Source organism: Leuresthes tenuis, unplaced genomic scaffold (genome assembly GCF_036924035.1).
Source record: "Leuresthes tenuis unplaced genomic scaffold, fLeuTen1.0.hap1 SCAF_5, whole genome shotgun sequence".
Taxonomy (NCBI): Eukaryota; Metazoa; Chordata; class Actinopteri; order Atheriniformes; family Atherinopsidae; genus Leuresthes; species Leuresthes tenuis.
The window spans coordinates 2,648,054-2,660,336 of NW_027325359.1; the positions used below are offsets into that span (position 1 = coordinate 2,648,054).

The 12,283-nt window shown below is 40.2% G+C and overlaps 1 protein-coding gene across 8 annotated transcripts in view; it reads right to left on the reverse strand.

Annotated features, from left to right (window-relative positions):
- srgap1a (SLIT-ROBO Rho GTPase activating protein 1a) overlaps window positions 1-12,283 on the reverse strand; it is a 77,345-nt gene that overhangs the window by 26,628 nt on the left and 38,434 nt on the right. For all 8 annotated transcript variants that reach the window (XM_072385442.1, XM_072385440.1, XM_072385441.1 and 5 more), the window contains exons 4-8: window positions 9,348-9,410; window positions 5,396-5,575; window positions 4,635-4,763; window positions 2,495-2,716; window positions 1,974-2,075 (exon numbers count right to left, since the gene is read on the reverse strand). In XM_072385442.1, the coding sequence (XP_072241543.1) occupies window positions 1,974-2,075; window positions 2,495-2,716; window positions 4,635-4,763; window positions 5,396-5,575; window positions 9,348-9,410 (696 nt within the window). The remainder of the gene's footprint in view (window positions 1-1,973; window positions 2,076-2,494; window positions 2,717-4,634; window positions 4,764-5,395; window positions 5,576-9,347; window positions 9,411-12,283) is intronic.

Below are 12,283 nucleotides of genomic sequence, written 5' to 3' on the forward strand. Positions count from 1 at the left end.
ATGTTACTCTGACCGAAATTGTACAAGATGGAGCTTCTTAAAACCGGGTTAACACAAACAGACAATACAGTTGGAGTTCAAATCACTCGTATGCTAAGCTAAACTCAAATGGGCCTCAGTGCTTTGCACGTGCTCCAAAGTTATATTTTTCTGTAAAAAACAATTAAAGGGTAAGTGTACATTAGTACAGCTGAATTCCAAATAAAGCTGCATATAAATAAAGCTGCAATAAATAAAGCTGCAATAAATCTTCACGTATTGGTTTTATTTTTTTCTGAGCCCAGTAAAAATGACTTGTTGACTCGTGGTCACTTGAAGCACTCGAAGCAGCAGCAGAATGCCATTTTCTCAGACACATCGTCACAGCATCAAACATACTTTAGCCAGTAGCTCAAATCTGCTGCCATACATGTTTTACTTGGACAAAGGAGAGTAGTTAAATAGTCCAAGATTAGCTGGAAACATAGATCGTGGTACGGTTCAAACTCCACATAAAAAGAAAGAAACAGAACGTAGTCGTAAAAGTGATACCACCAGTGCATCCTTCTGCTCTCCTTAAAAACACAGACAGAAAAAATATGTGTAGGAAAACATGATTCATGCGTCCTTGAGCTTTGGACAACTGCCACACTGTCAGCATTAAACCCTCATTGGACCACGTTTAATAGTTACTGTACAAACCAATGCATATCAGCAACACCCCACAAGAGTTACCGTTTGTTTTCCCCCTGCTGCCACATCCAACGTGTCAACTTCAAGAGCTGATTGTTAACTTGTTGCATTACAGCTAAGGCTGTAATAAAATAACCAGTATCATTAACTTAATCTGTATGTGGTTAAAATGTTACTGTTGACTCGTGCATAACTGAGCATTACAGTTGAGTGTATCTCACCCACATCATGCTCCTCACTGATTATTCTTCCACAGCTGCATCAGAGTTGCACTAAATTAAATCAAAAACAACTGCTACTTCACATAAAGACCACTCAACTGGTGAAAAACCGAAGCATAAACACGACGGTTGCCAGTTCTTTGTCTACATCTCTCTGGCAGCTCTTTTAAATATTTTGGGGAATGACCTAACCAGAGAGCCAGAGAGGTTGATTGATTCGAAAGTTCGAATTTTGTATTTAGCATTTTAAATTATATCCCGAGGAACAACAATGATACATTTATGACAGTCATGATTATTTTAGGTTAGTTTCACAAAAGATCCGACAGTTCGATCAGCAAGGAAACAAAATCGTGGTGAATTTCAAGGGAGTTAGGTGATGTGTTTCTGCCTCTTTGTAGAAGAATAAAAGAGAAAAAAAGTGCAGCATGTCGGGGGGGGGGGAAGAAACGAGGAGAAAATCGGCAGTGTGAGCTTAAAGAGGGAAAACAGGTCAGATGTGATACAAAAAGCAGCATGATGGACGTGACTGCACTCTGAAACAGCAGCACTCACAGCCTTTCTTCCCATTGTTCCATAACAAATGTAGAGTTACTTGAGCATCCTGCAAACACATTAAAACAGTGCCACCTGTGAAGAAAGATGCACCTCTAATGTCAAAAAAGAGCAGCACGGGGCAGGTTTGTGCAAATAAAAGCAAGAAAGTGAATTCAAGCAGTGGGTGCAAAAAAAAGGTATCACAACGAGGATTTGAGAGAACCCCCTACAGGGCATGAGAGAAGAAAACATATGGTGTATAAAGGTGTGCGTCAGTCTGTGTTGTGTATATGCAACAAAAACTGGAAGATTTTCAAAGATAATCAACATCCATTTCATGTCTCACCATGGATGACTTCTGGGAAAAGTTAACTTTCTTTAGTAGCTTTAATTCTCTGCAGCTGTCTTCCAACCAACAATCGGCAACATAATTAAACTCCCAGACAACAAAACTGAAATGAAGAGATAAGTTTTGCATACCTAAACCGTCCTGCACCACACATACCTGAATTCTGATTTAAAATGTTTGTGGTATTATTTTACCTCTTCGTTTTCAATCTTCAGGGTCGCCAGGCGAGACTGCAGCTGCTGGAACCTCAGGATGAGCTCTCCGTTCACTGGTTGCTGCACCGAGATTTGACAAACCTGGAAAAAATAAGGGAAAACACATTGTCATTGACCAGAATTTGAACATGTTCACAGCTGGAACGAGGTCACGTAAGCTGCTCTTGTACGTAGGCATCCAAATTCTTCTTCAATTGCAGAGCAAACCACAGTAACGTCTGCCAACTGAGGGCAGACAGCCATGGAGCAACAGCCACTAAACAGACACGATATCAGGGAAGTGCCAGCCAAACAATAAAACTCTTCACATGTGTTGAGCTACATGATTGCAGGGGAAGAAACAACACATGATTTGTCAAATTCAGTGCCCCGTAAAACCTGACCCAGCAGCCCAGACACAATAAAAAAAATTGTATTGCAAAGATTCAACCAATAAAATGATGAAGACTACAACAACTCTAACTATCAGATGTGATCACTACAAGAAGTGCAGCACATACTTCGTCCCCCATGTGAGACTGGAACTCAAATTTTGTCGGAGGGCAGAAGGCCGTAGGGTACATCTCCATGAACCTCTGACGGTCACTTCGTGGGTCCAGACTGTCCACTGCATTTTCAATGATGTCGAGACCCTCGTGGCGGGACGTTTCCAGGTTGTATTCTGCTGACAGGTAGGTCCGCAAGGCCCGATTTAGACTAGCGTGGTAGCCCAAATCGCAGCACTGGAAAAAAAGAAAAAAGAAAGTTGATCAACATCAGAAGGGTGGATTTCAACACTCGACACATGCGGGTTTAACTGATGACAGTTTTTTATGATGTCTCCTGAAAAAAAATCACAAAGAAAGAAAATTATTACTATTTATTATTACTATAACAATTATTATTATTAGGTGGATCAACTGATGTAACAATACCTACATTAAATGTGAAAAATCAGCAAATGACCCATCTTCTCAGTAACTACCATCAGCCTTCAAACCATGAAGTTAAAACATGAAATCCTGCCGACAGATCATGGCCTTCTTAAAAGGATAAAACATCTTCCAGGAAATGGCAGAAAAAAGGGTCCAAATACTGTGTCTCATCCAGCAATACCTCAATAGCAGCATGGGCTCATTCATCTGCTCCATCAGGAGTCCCTCTCATTACATCTCTCCCGAATATCTGTTTTCAGGTACTTTGTGGCCCAATCTTGACAGCAAAGCTTCTGAATCTCATTGTTCAATCTCATGTTCCCGTTTCAGCCATTATTACTTTGTCTCTGAGCACTTAACACAACTTGTACATATAGGAAATCTAAGCAGATTCCAATTAGTAAGAATGTAGCTTTTATCATTTTATTGTCTGGTGCTGTTACATCTACTTGATAGTAGACTTTTCACTGCCAGTTAAATCTCTGGTTTTGGACCATTTTATCTCAAGTACTGAAGTAAAAAATCAACACATCCTAATGTACAGTGTTAATCACTTAAGGCCACAGCAAACACAACACAAATTTTCACATACTGTGAAAATAATACAATACAAATTTGAGTTTATATGGTTTGGAGTTGGATATGATGTAAAGAATGAATGAATACCTTATATTCACAAGGTACATGGTAAAAAATTCATATCTTGATCTTTAAATAAGTTAAGTTTCCATTTCAGTGCTTCCTGAGTGACTAGTATAACCTAACCTGAATGTTATCTTCAGAGTGATGCTAATTTTGAAAAACCTGAGAACAAACGCAAGCCCCGGACACAAAGTCAAACCCACACACACAAACACACACACACACACACACACACACACACACACAACCACAGCCCGAATGATCTGCAAACACAATGCAGCCACTGACCTGCTTTCACATTTTGTTTTCAGCTATAAAAAGTCTCCTCATCAATAAACAAATGTGTGTGAGTCTGCACATACAGCTCATGCAGAGTGCATCCCACACAGCATCACTCACTCACACGCATACACACACCCTGGAGAGATGTGAGGGCTTGTGAGCAAAGCGGGAAGAGGGGTAATTTCAGCACACAGCATGTCGCTCAGGAGAGGCTGCACGTCTCCCCCCTCCTTCAGACCTGCCTGGAATATAAACTCCCAAATTCTTGCTAAAACCCGACCTGCTCCTGTTACCTTAGAAACGCAAGTAAAATACCACAACTTTATTTCTTGAAACAACAATAACAACCCAGGTGAGCCAAATCACGAATAAGTAGTGTTTATTGGTCTAATGGCACAGAGGTCCGACCAAAACAATTCAACGTAAGGCAGATAAAAAAGGCATGAATGCTGGAGTCAACAGAGGTGTCCTCTACTCTTAAGTCAGATCATCTGGAAAATGTGGAAAAAACTATTTAAAAACAGTGACATAATCTTAAAAAAAGAGAGTATGGATGCTTCAATCCTGTCTGATGATCGAAAAGCTTTAAATTAGACCAAGCTGCAAAATCCATCAGTATCCTAGCTGATTATGAGATTAAATATCATCTAAAGGTCAGTTAAGACACCGGATTAGTTAAGACATAGGATTCTTCTGCATGAAGAGGACAAAAAAATATGACATCATTGGAAACTGACTCCATATGTCCCATATGTCTGAAAACAAGGCTGATGAAAAAAGAATCACATGGTTTCATACTTACATCAATCAAGTCAGGCAAGTCGTGGATGTAGTATTTGAAAACAGATGAGTTTGTCGCTTCTAGTGTCAGCAGGTACTCGTTCCGTGCTTTGATCGACTTCAGCTTGTTTTCAGAGTACTTGGCTTGACGCTGATGAGGGAATTAGAGGTAAAAATGAGAAACATCAGAGCGAGTGAGACAGAGTGAATTTAATGAGTGGTGAGTTGCCTTTTGACAAATGATTATGCTTTTATGTCTCTGCGTGCACACTGAGCCACAGAACCGGGGCTGGATTACTGGCAAAACAACATTTTCAAAACACTGAAGGAGAAATAAGATCCATTCCGTTTTAAATAACAAAAGAATAGTAAAAAGAAAGACTCTGTCCTTCGCTTTAACGAGAAATTCTGAGTATGAGCCATATGTCTTCATCCTACACCAGACCAACATGAGACTGTTAGTCACCATCCACAGACTGACCAGTGGGTCCTGACTCACACTTCCAGATCGTTCACGTTAGCATTTCCTAATGCATTCCTGGAAAAGTTGCGTTGAAACAATCCATTCCCCTAATATTGCATTATGTTCCACGAAATCTTAACAAATTTCAGGCCTCTTCTGTGAATTCAAAGCCTGTTCACTTGACTGTACAGTACACAGGTCAGATGCTTTTTAGCCTTTAAATTACTTAAAGACGCCTATAGAAAGAGTGAACAGAGGGCCATTGATTTCATTTTCATGCTGGATCAAAACATTTCCAGACTGTAAAAGCTGGTATTTACCTTCTCTTTCATCTTCTCAATCTTCTTCACAGAGCTGCGTCTCTGGTATTTGTCCTCCATGCGTATGCTGAAGACAGGGTCACCCCTGCCAATCTGCTTCTCCTCCTGCTTCTCAGCCTCCTTCAGCTTGCTCTCAGCATTAATGCTCTCTGAGTGGTACATGTGGTAGGTCTTCATCACCTGCACATGTGCAGAAGTTGACATAATGAATAGAAAACAATCTTTGAGGCCAGTCTGTCTTTATTCTATTTTCAAAGCCAGAAAAATGGCAACATCATGAAACTGGGTTTAGGTAAATCTTGAGTGACTGGTCAGTTTCTGTGAGGTCAAAGGTCAGAATAATCTATCCGCACAGTCGTGACTGACCTTTTACGACCCACAACTAAGGCTTCCGTCCTTTGACCCGCTCGTTCATCATGGCTTATCGATTCAACTCATCTTGCAGCTGTCTCTCCTTAAGCCAGCAACCAAAGACAGATTCTCTCCAGCCTTCTTATGTGAGGCACTTATATGACCATAATAACCACAAATCACTAGAAGCTAAATCTAACACACTGCCTATAATGATTAATGTTAAAAGAAGGCTCTGAAAGGAAATTAAGATGGAAGTTGACTGCTCCTTTTAGAGTGTTTGAGGTCGGCACAAATAAACTCGATATAAGTAAAGGGGTTCAACAGCAAATGTGATAATGAGTGTTAGAAAGACTTTCTGGCATTGAGGGTTGACATGATCTTGTATTTAGCATATTACTTTATTTCTTATCCCCAAGTTATTAAGCTTCATGTCAATTTATCTATTTTTTTCCTTTTAGTTGAAGTAATAATGTAAAAGGAGCTGAACCCCTCCAACTCTGCTTAACCGCATTGTAACTATTGAGAAACGCATCATGTCAGCAGCGGACTTCCTAAAGTTTGAGTCATCATGCTTAATTGAAGTGTACTCATGTGTTACTCATACTGCTTCACAGATCCATTAGGCAGTGACTCATTTCTAAGGAGCAGGTGAACTGGGGGTGGCTGTGGCTCAGCTGTAAGAGCGCTTGGCTTCTAACCGGAAGGTCAGCAATTCAATCCCCAACAAGATTAAAAGGGTGGAACTTTTACAAACAAAAGCAATGAGTTTAAAGAAGAACAGTGTTATAATGCAGCAGGGAGGCAGTCTCTGAGTTTTAAGGATGAGTCACCGGCCGTGGGAGAAATCTTGAGGCAAATTCGTAATACTAATGGGAGGCCATAAGTATAAGTCACCAACTGACCCATAAAGATGAGAATTTGGAAGGAAACTGGGGGAGTGGACAGACGGAACAAAAACGATGTTGGTGAAAAGATTAAAAGAAATGTGAAAAAAATTAAGCAGATTGGGGACAAAAAGAGAGAATGAAACAGGAGAAGAAGAGAGGAGATGAGGATAAACAAAAAGACAACATGATATAATAAGAAAGGTAGACATGGTGGAGACAGGAAGAGAGGAAATGAGCAGGGAAAATGTTTGAACAGAGAAGTCTAAAAAAATGTTTAAAAGCTCCATTTGTAGCTTCTTTAGACTCGTTTGCTTTGTGTGCAATATATCAGCTAAAAAGCCTTTCCTACAATGTGTAAATCTCTTATACGGTCCTAACTTTTCATGATACATATTTGGTCATCTATGAAGCTAAATAAGCTCTGGTTTATGGCACTGAAGTCAGTGCAAGGGCAGAAAATACATTCAAACGCCCAGGGGAAGACAGCAATATAGAGCACAAGTGGTTTCACCTGGAATGAACCTACTCTGGCAAATTACAGATCCACAACCTGTGTATAAAACGCGCTTGTCGGCACAAAACCTCAACTTCAGAACAAACAGACTCACCCAACTTGGAATCTAAACATCTTATCCCCAAACTGAGTTATTTCTGTATGACTGGAACAACAGAGAAAACCCTGATTTGTCTGGAGCTCTTTTTCCTATGGCGGGGTTTGGCCTAACTGGAACCAGTTTAGAAAAGGGCGACTGACCTTGGGTCCTGTACTCCTCACTTACTGGTCTGGAGTCTGCCACGGCTGTGTTTACTTAACTGCTCTTTTTAGAGGGACATATTTAGAGACGACCAGACCTGTTATTTCACTGGCAGAGGCCAACACTGGGACTGTGGCTGTCTGATGCAATAGCTACACAGTGTGTGTGTGTGTGTGTGTGTGTGAGCATGTGCAGCTTCTGTCACTGGAGGCTAAACCAGGTCAAATCAGCAGTGTGGACAGTGGTGAGAGTGACACTCTGAGAGTTTAGAGTAACACGTTGCAGTGCTTGGAACAACAGAAGCATGGAGTGGAAGTGTAAACACAGTGGCTCTCTACAGTGAGCAACTGGAGACTCTATGAGCGAACTGAAGAGCTTTTCACTCCATCTCTGGCGAAGGCACAACAACTGCCTCAACTTGTATTTCCATCAGTGTACATCCCAGGTTACTATGGCAATCAGTGGGGAGTCTAACACAATGCTATTGATTGTTAGTCAGGAATGGCATCATTATTGACTAATGACACAAAACCACACAAAAGCAGATTTGCTGAAACCTGATGGACTGTTTGTAACATGTAAATAACATGCTGTATGCTTTTTAAGAACAATCAAGCACCCACTTCTTTAATTCACCATGTCTGTGTAACGACTGCATCATTGTCCACAGCATGTGTGACGCATTAAACTAAGGTAGTGGACCAGTGGGGCTGATGGTGGTAGTTAAAGCTGTGGAACTAGGTACTGATTCATGATTGAGTTTGTGCACCAGCAAGGTCAGAGTTAAACACAGATGGTTACTTATAGAAAAGGCATTGGACATCTTAGATGGAACAGCTTTTATAGAGTCAGGACAGCAGATGTGCAGCCTGTCAACGTAGGAGTTTGATGGTCCAGTGAAATGTAACTAGGGTTTTAAAAAAAATGTAACCTCTAAGTTCAGAAGTTTGTTTCCACAAATGCTTTTGGTATTTTGTGCTGCTCAAAATATAGACAGCAGCCACAACATCAAAACCACTGTCAGATGAAGCAAATAAAACCGATCATCCTCTAACAATAGAATGTTTTGCAGGGAAAGCTTGAGTCCTGGCATTCATATGGGTGTTACTGTGGTATGTGCTAGCCACCTTAACATTGTGGCAGATCAAAGACAACCCCTGCCCCCACCTCTCAACAGCAGCAGACTCTCCCAGCGCGACAATGCCCCCGGCCACCAAACACCCCAGATCCAAATCTACTTGAGCATCCGGGGGAAGCCTGATCCACGGAAGCCCCACCCCACAACCCACAGGACTTATCTTGAGCCAGTATCTCATCTCACCACAGGACAACCCTAGAGGCCCAATGTCCATACCACGGCAGGTCAGAGCTGTTGTAGTGAAATGCTGGGAACTTGGATGATATCAGCATAGTGGGTTCAATGCTGTGGCTTATTGTTGGATATGGAGGTTACCATTGCAGACTAGTGGTCTTCAGTGGTACCATCCATGGAACTTTCTTACATATAACACCTTTCCTTCTTTTCCCAGGGTCCTTACTAGCTCTAACCAACGAAAAATTGCACAGACTCAAACACACATAATAAAAAATCCATACAGCAAGTGAGTATTTGGCTCAAACCTCCCTCTGTGGGAGCAGAGAGCACAGCTGATGAGGGCCATTAAAAACAGAACATGAACTCTAATGAGTCAAGCAAGCATGAACGTGATACTTTGCAGCTTTAACAGCTAGCTCATGATGGGTGAAGGGGATTCGCTTTGTGTGGCGGATTCTGTCTTCCTGAAAGTTAAGTATACAGAAAGATCTGTGACATAGCAGAGTTAAAGATGTAGCAAATGCTCTTTTAGCTCAGAATGCTGGTTAATCTGGTTATCAATGCATGGTCTCAAACACTGTCAAGATGAACGTACTTAAGAGGATTAGTAAAAAAAGAAAAGGGCAGTCATTAGTACTTACTGTGTATAGCTCATTTAGGACTTTCATTAAGTCTTCTTGGAGCTGGAAAGCTATTTCCTTGCTCTGAAAAATAGACAAAAGAGGAAAAAATTAGACAAAACAGAAACACTCTAATATGCTACAAGAAATAAGTAGAAAGCTTTTTTTTTCCCCAAATAGAGCTAGAAAGGAAGCCTGCTTTAATAAACATACATGTGTCTTCTCATTAAATACAAAATGTTTACTGAACATAGAAATGACCACAAACTGACCCGAAACTACAATCTGGTTTAAAAAGGCACAGAAACAAAACAGAACAGTTCATTTATCGTACTTTGTCAAATACAGGGTTTCTGTGTGAAAGTGGTATCAATGTCTTGGTAGTTTTTCCACTGAAATCATCGAACACAGCTCAAGTTTCACTGCCCACATGCTCAACACATTAACTGGCTAAAACGACTAAGATTTGTTCCCAGTATGTTAACTCAATCAGCCATGCCACAAGGCTGACTCAGTAATGCAATCACACACATGCCCACATTAATGCATCTCACGGTTGTGGGATACAGTTTAGCAGTGGTGGTGTGATGGATTTAGAGGAGCTTTTCCTATCAATTTAGTGGTGGCACCTCCATATTTCTTTCACACCGACTTGTATACAGCATTATGACTCATGACAATGAATTTTTTATCTCCCTGCTACAGTTGATACCATGTGCAGCTACTTGGATGATGTTACAGCTTTGGCCCACACGTCAGGTCTTTCTCTAACCCAATCATCCACAGACAAATCTCATTTTGGGAGCGGCTCACAGCAAAAGGCTGTATGACGGTTCTGAGGAGCATCAAAACTCCGGCTGTCAAATAATTTTACTCCTGATCGAGAAACGGAGCATCCTTTCTTTTTTAAATGACAATGTATCAAAGACTTGAAGAAAACATAGAACTGATGTAAAATGAAGGATTGAAATGATTTCAAATATTGTTTTATGCATTCAACTTATTTGTCAAAACTGAATTTGTAAAACTTCTTTTCTTTACATAATTTCACAGATCCTGAACAATAAGTTCTTAAAAGCAGTCGTAGAATTGGAATGAATATTGATTGCTGAACAGTTAGATTGTGCATAAAATATTAAATGCATATTTTACATGCATTAAACAGATTTCATGCATTAGTTATATAAGATCAATATTTCATTGTAATTAATTTATGAATGAAGAGTTAAGACATTTCTTCATTTGAAGCCATGTTTTTATTATGGAAGCAATTCACTGCAGGGGAATTTGAGTGTAGTTCATTTGCTGCCATTAACCAGGATCCAATGCACGCATACTGAATCTAAAACTTCTATTTAACATTGTTTTTGGTGGGTTTTTTTATATTTTTTTTACAAATTAATCAAACATTATGACAAAAGTACATAATATTCAGTTTACTGGTCATACACAGACATACGAAAAGGAAGTGGATCCTCTTTTCAATTTTTTATGTGTCACACCATAATACAAAAATATAATCTAGTCTTTACCATATTTCCCGAATTATTATGTAAACCAACCAATAAATAACAGCCCCGTCCAAACTTTTCTCCTCTGGTTTTATCTGCGATAACTCAGCTATAACTAAGTCGTTTATTTTCAGCCTCTGAGCCAAATGAATGAGAGAAAACTATTGAAAAGTCTCAACAGGGTTTTTAATAAAATGCAGCATGTTTCTTAGCTTTATAAGAATCTTTATGACAAAACAAGGTGTTGTAACAAGACTGTAACTGTAACTAGTGCTTTGTGTGTGTGGTGCAGCTGATCTGGTGAACACGGACAGTTCAAGAAGCTTAAAGAAGTCGAAAAGTGATATTTTCAGCTGTTTTACACAAGCACTGCACGCTTAGTGGTCAATGCCATCTGTTTGGGTGATACAACAATGATGTGAGGCATCTGAGGCACTATGTGAACTTTGTTCTTATAACTTACTTCATGTATCGTTCAATCTTGCCTGAATGGCAAACACTGCAAATTCATCAGGGCTCTCTCCACCATGTTTGCATGTATGTTTGAATGAAGCGTGAGGAAGATTAACAGGAATCTTCCTCACGGTCATCACGGTCTGAATGCTGTCAATTAAACTGAGTGACGAAGCCACTGATGTTATGAATATCGTGTCTGAAAAGGGGCTTGAGATCTGATGGCTTTCCTTATTGGCCTTTACACACCTGCATGCTCCAAACCAGCACACTGCCAAACCTTCTGCTTTTATAGAAGCACTCACACTTGCTGATGATCAATAAATCAAGTGCATTTGACTATCCTCAGATTTCATATTGGCATTTTGGCTTAGTTTTTGTTAAATCAATAGCAAGGTGTAATCTGTTATGAATTGTTGTGTATCATAAGCTGTATTTACCTGATTTTAGCACCTGGTGAGACCCAGTAGATCTTTTTTATTACATACATAACCTCAGAATTGAAAGAGATTGTACTTTCTTTCTCTTTTGCCTTGCACACGTGTGGTTTCTTGTTGCCTTAGTGATCCATGTGAGCCCAGAGACATGATCGTCTTCGCATAAAAAATAAATTACACCAATTTTATTAGCAAAGGAGCTCTTCTGAATTGTGAATATGCAACAGCCCAGCGTGAAAAGTGAACACACTCTTCCTCACGCACATGTAAAGCTGCAGAAGCATGTGAGCAGACAGTAAAGAGGATTACACTCTCAATTACCGTCTTCCAGGCTGGTGTCTGAAATTAAAGGGTCTCTCTGGGTGACCTGGACGATCAGCAACACCTACCAAACCACCACCTGGAGTGTAAGTTACCTGATTTGCGGCTCTTACTTAATCAGGGGGAAAACAGACTATAAGCCTGGATAATCAGAACCTGAAGGAACCATATCTGGCACAAGGTTACCTTGGGAATGTTTAGGAATATAGTGAAGATAAGGAATGAAAAAAAGTCC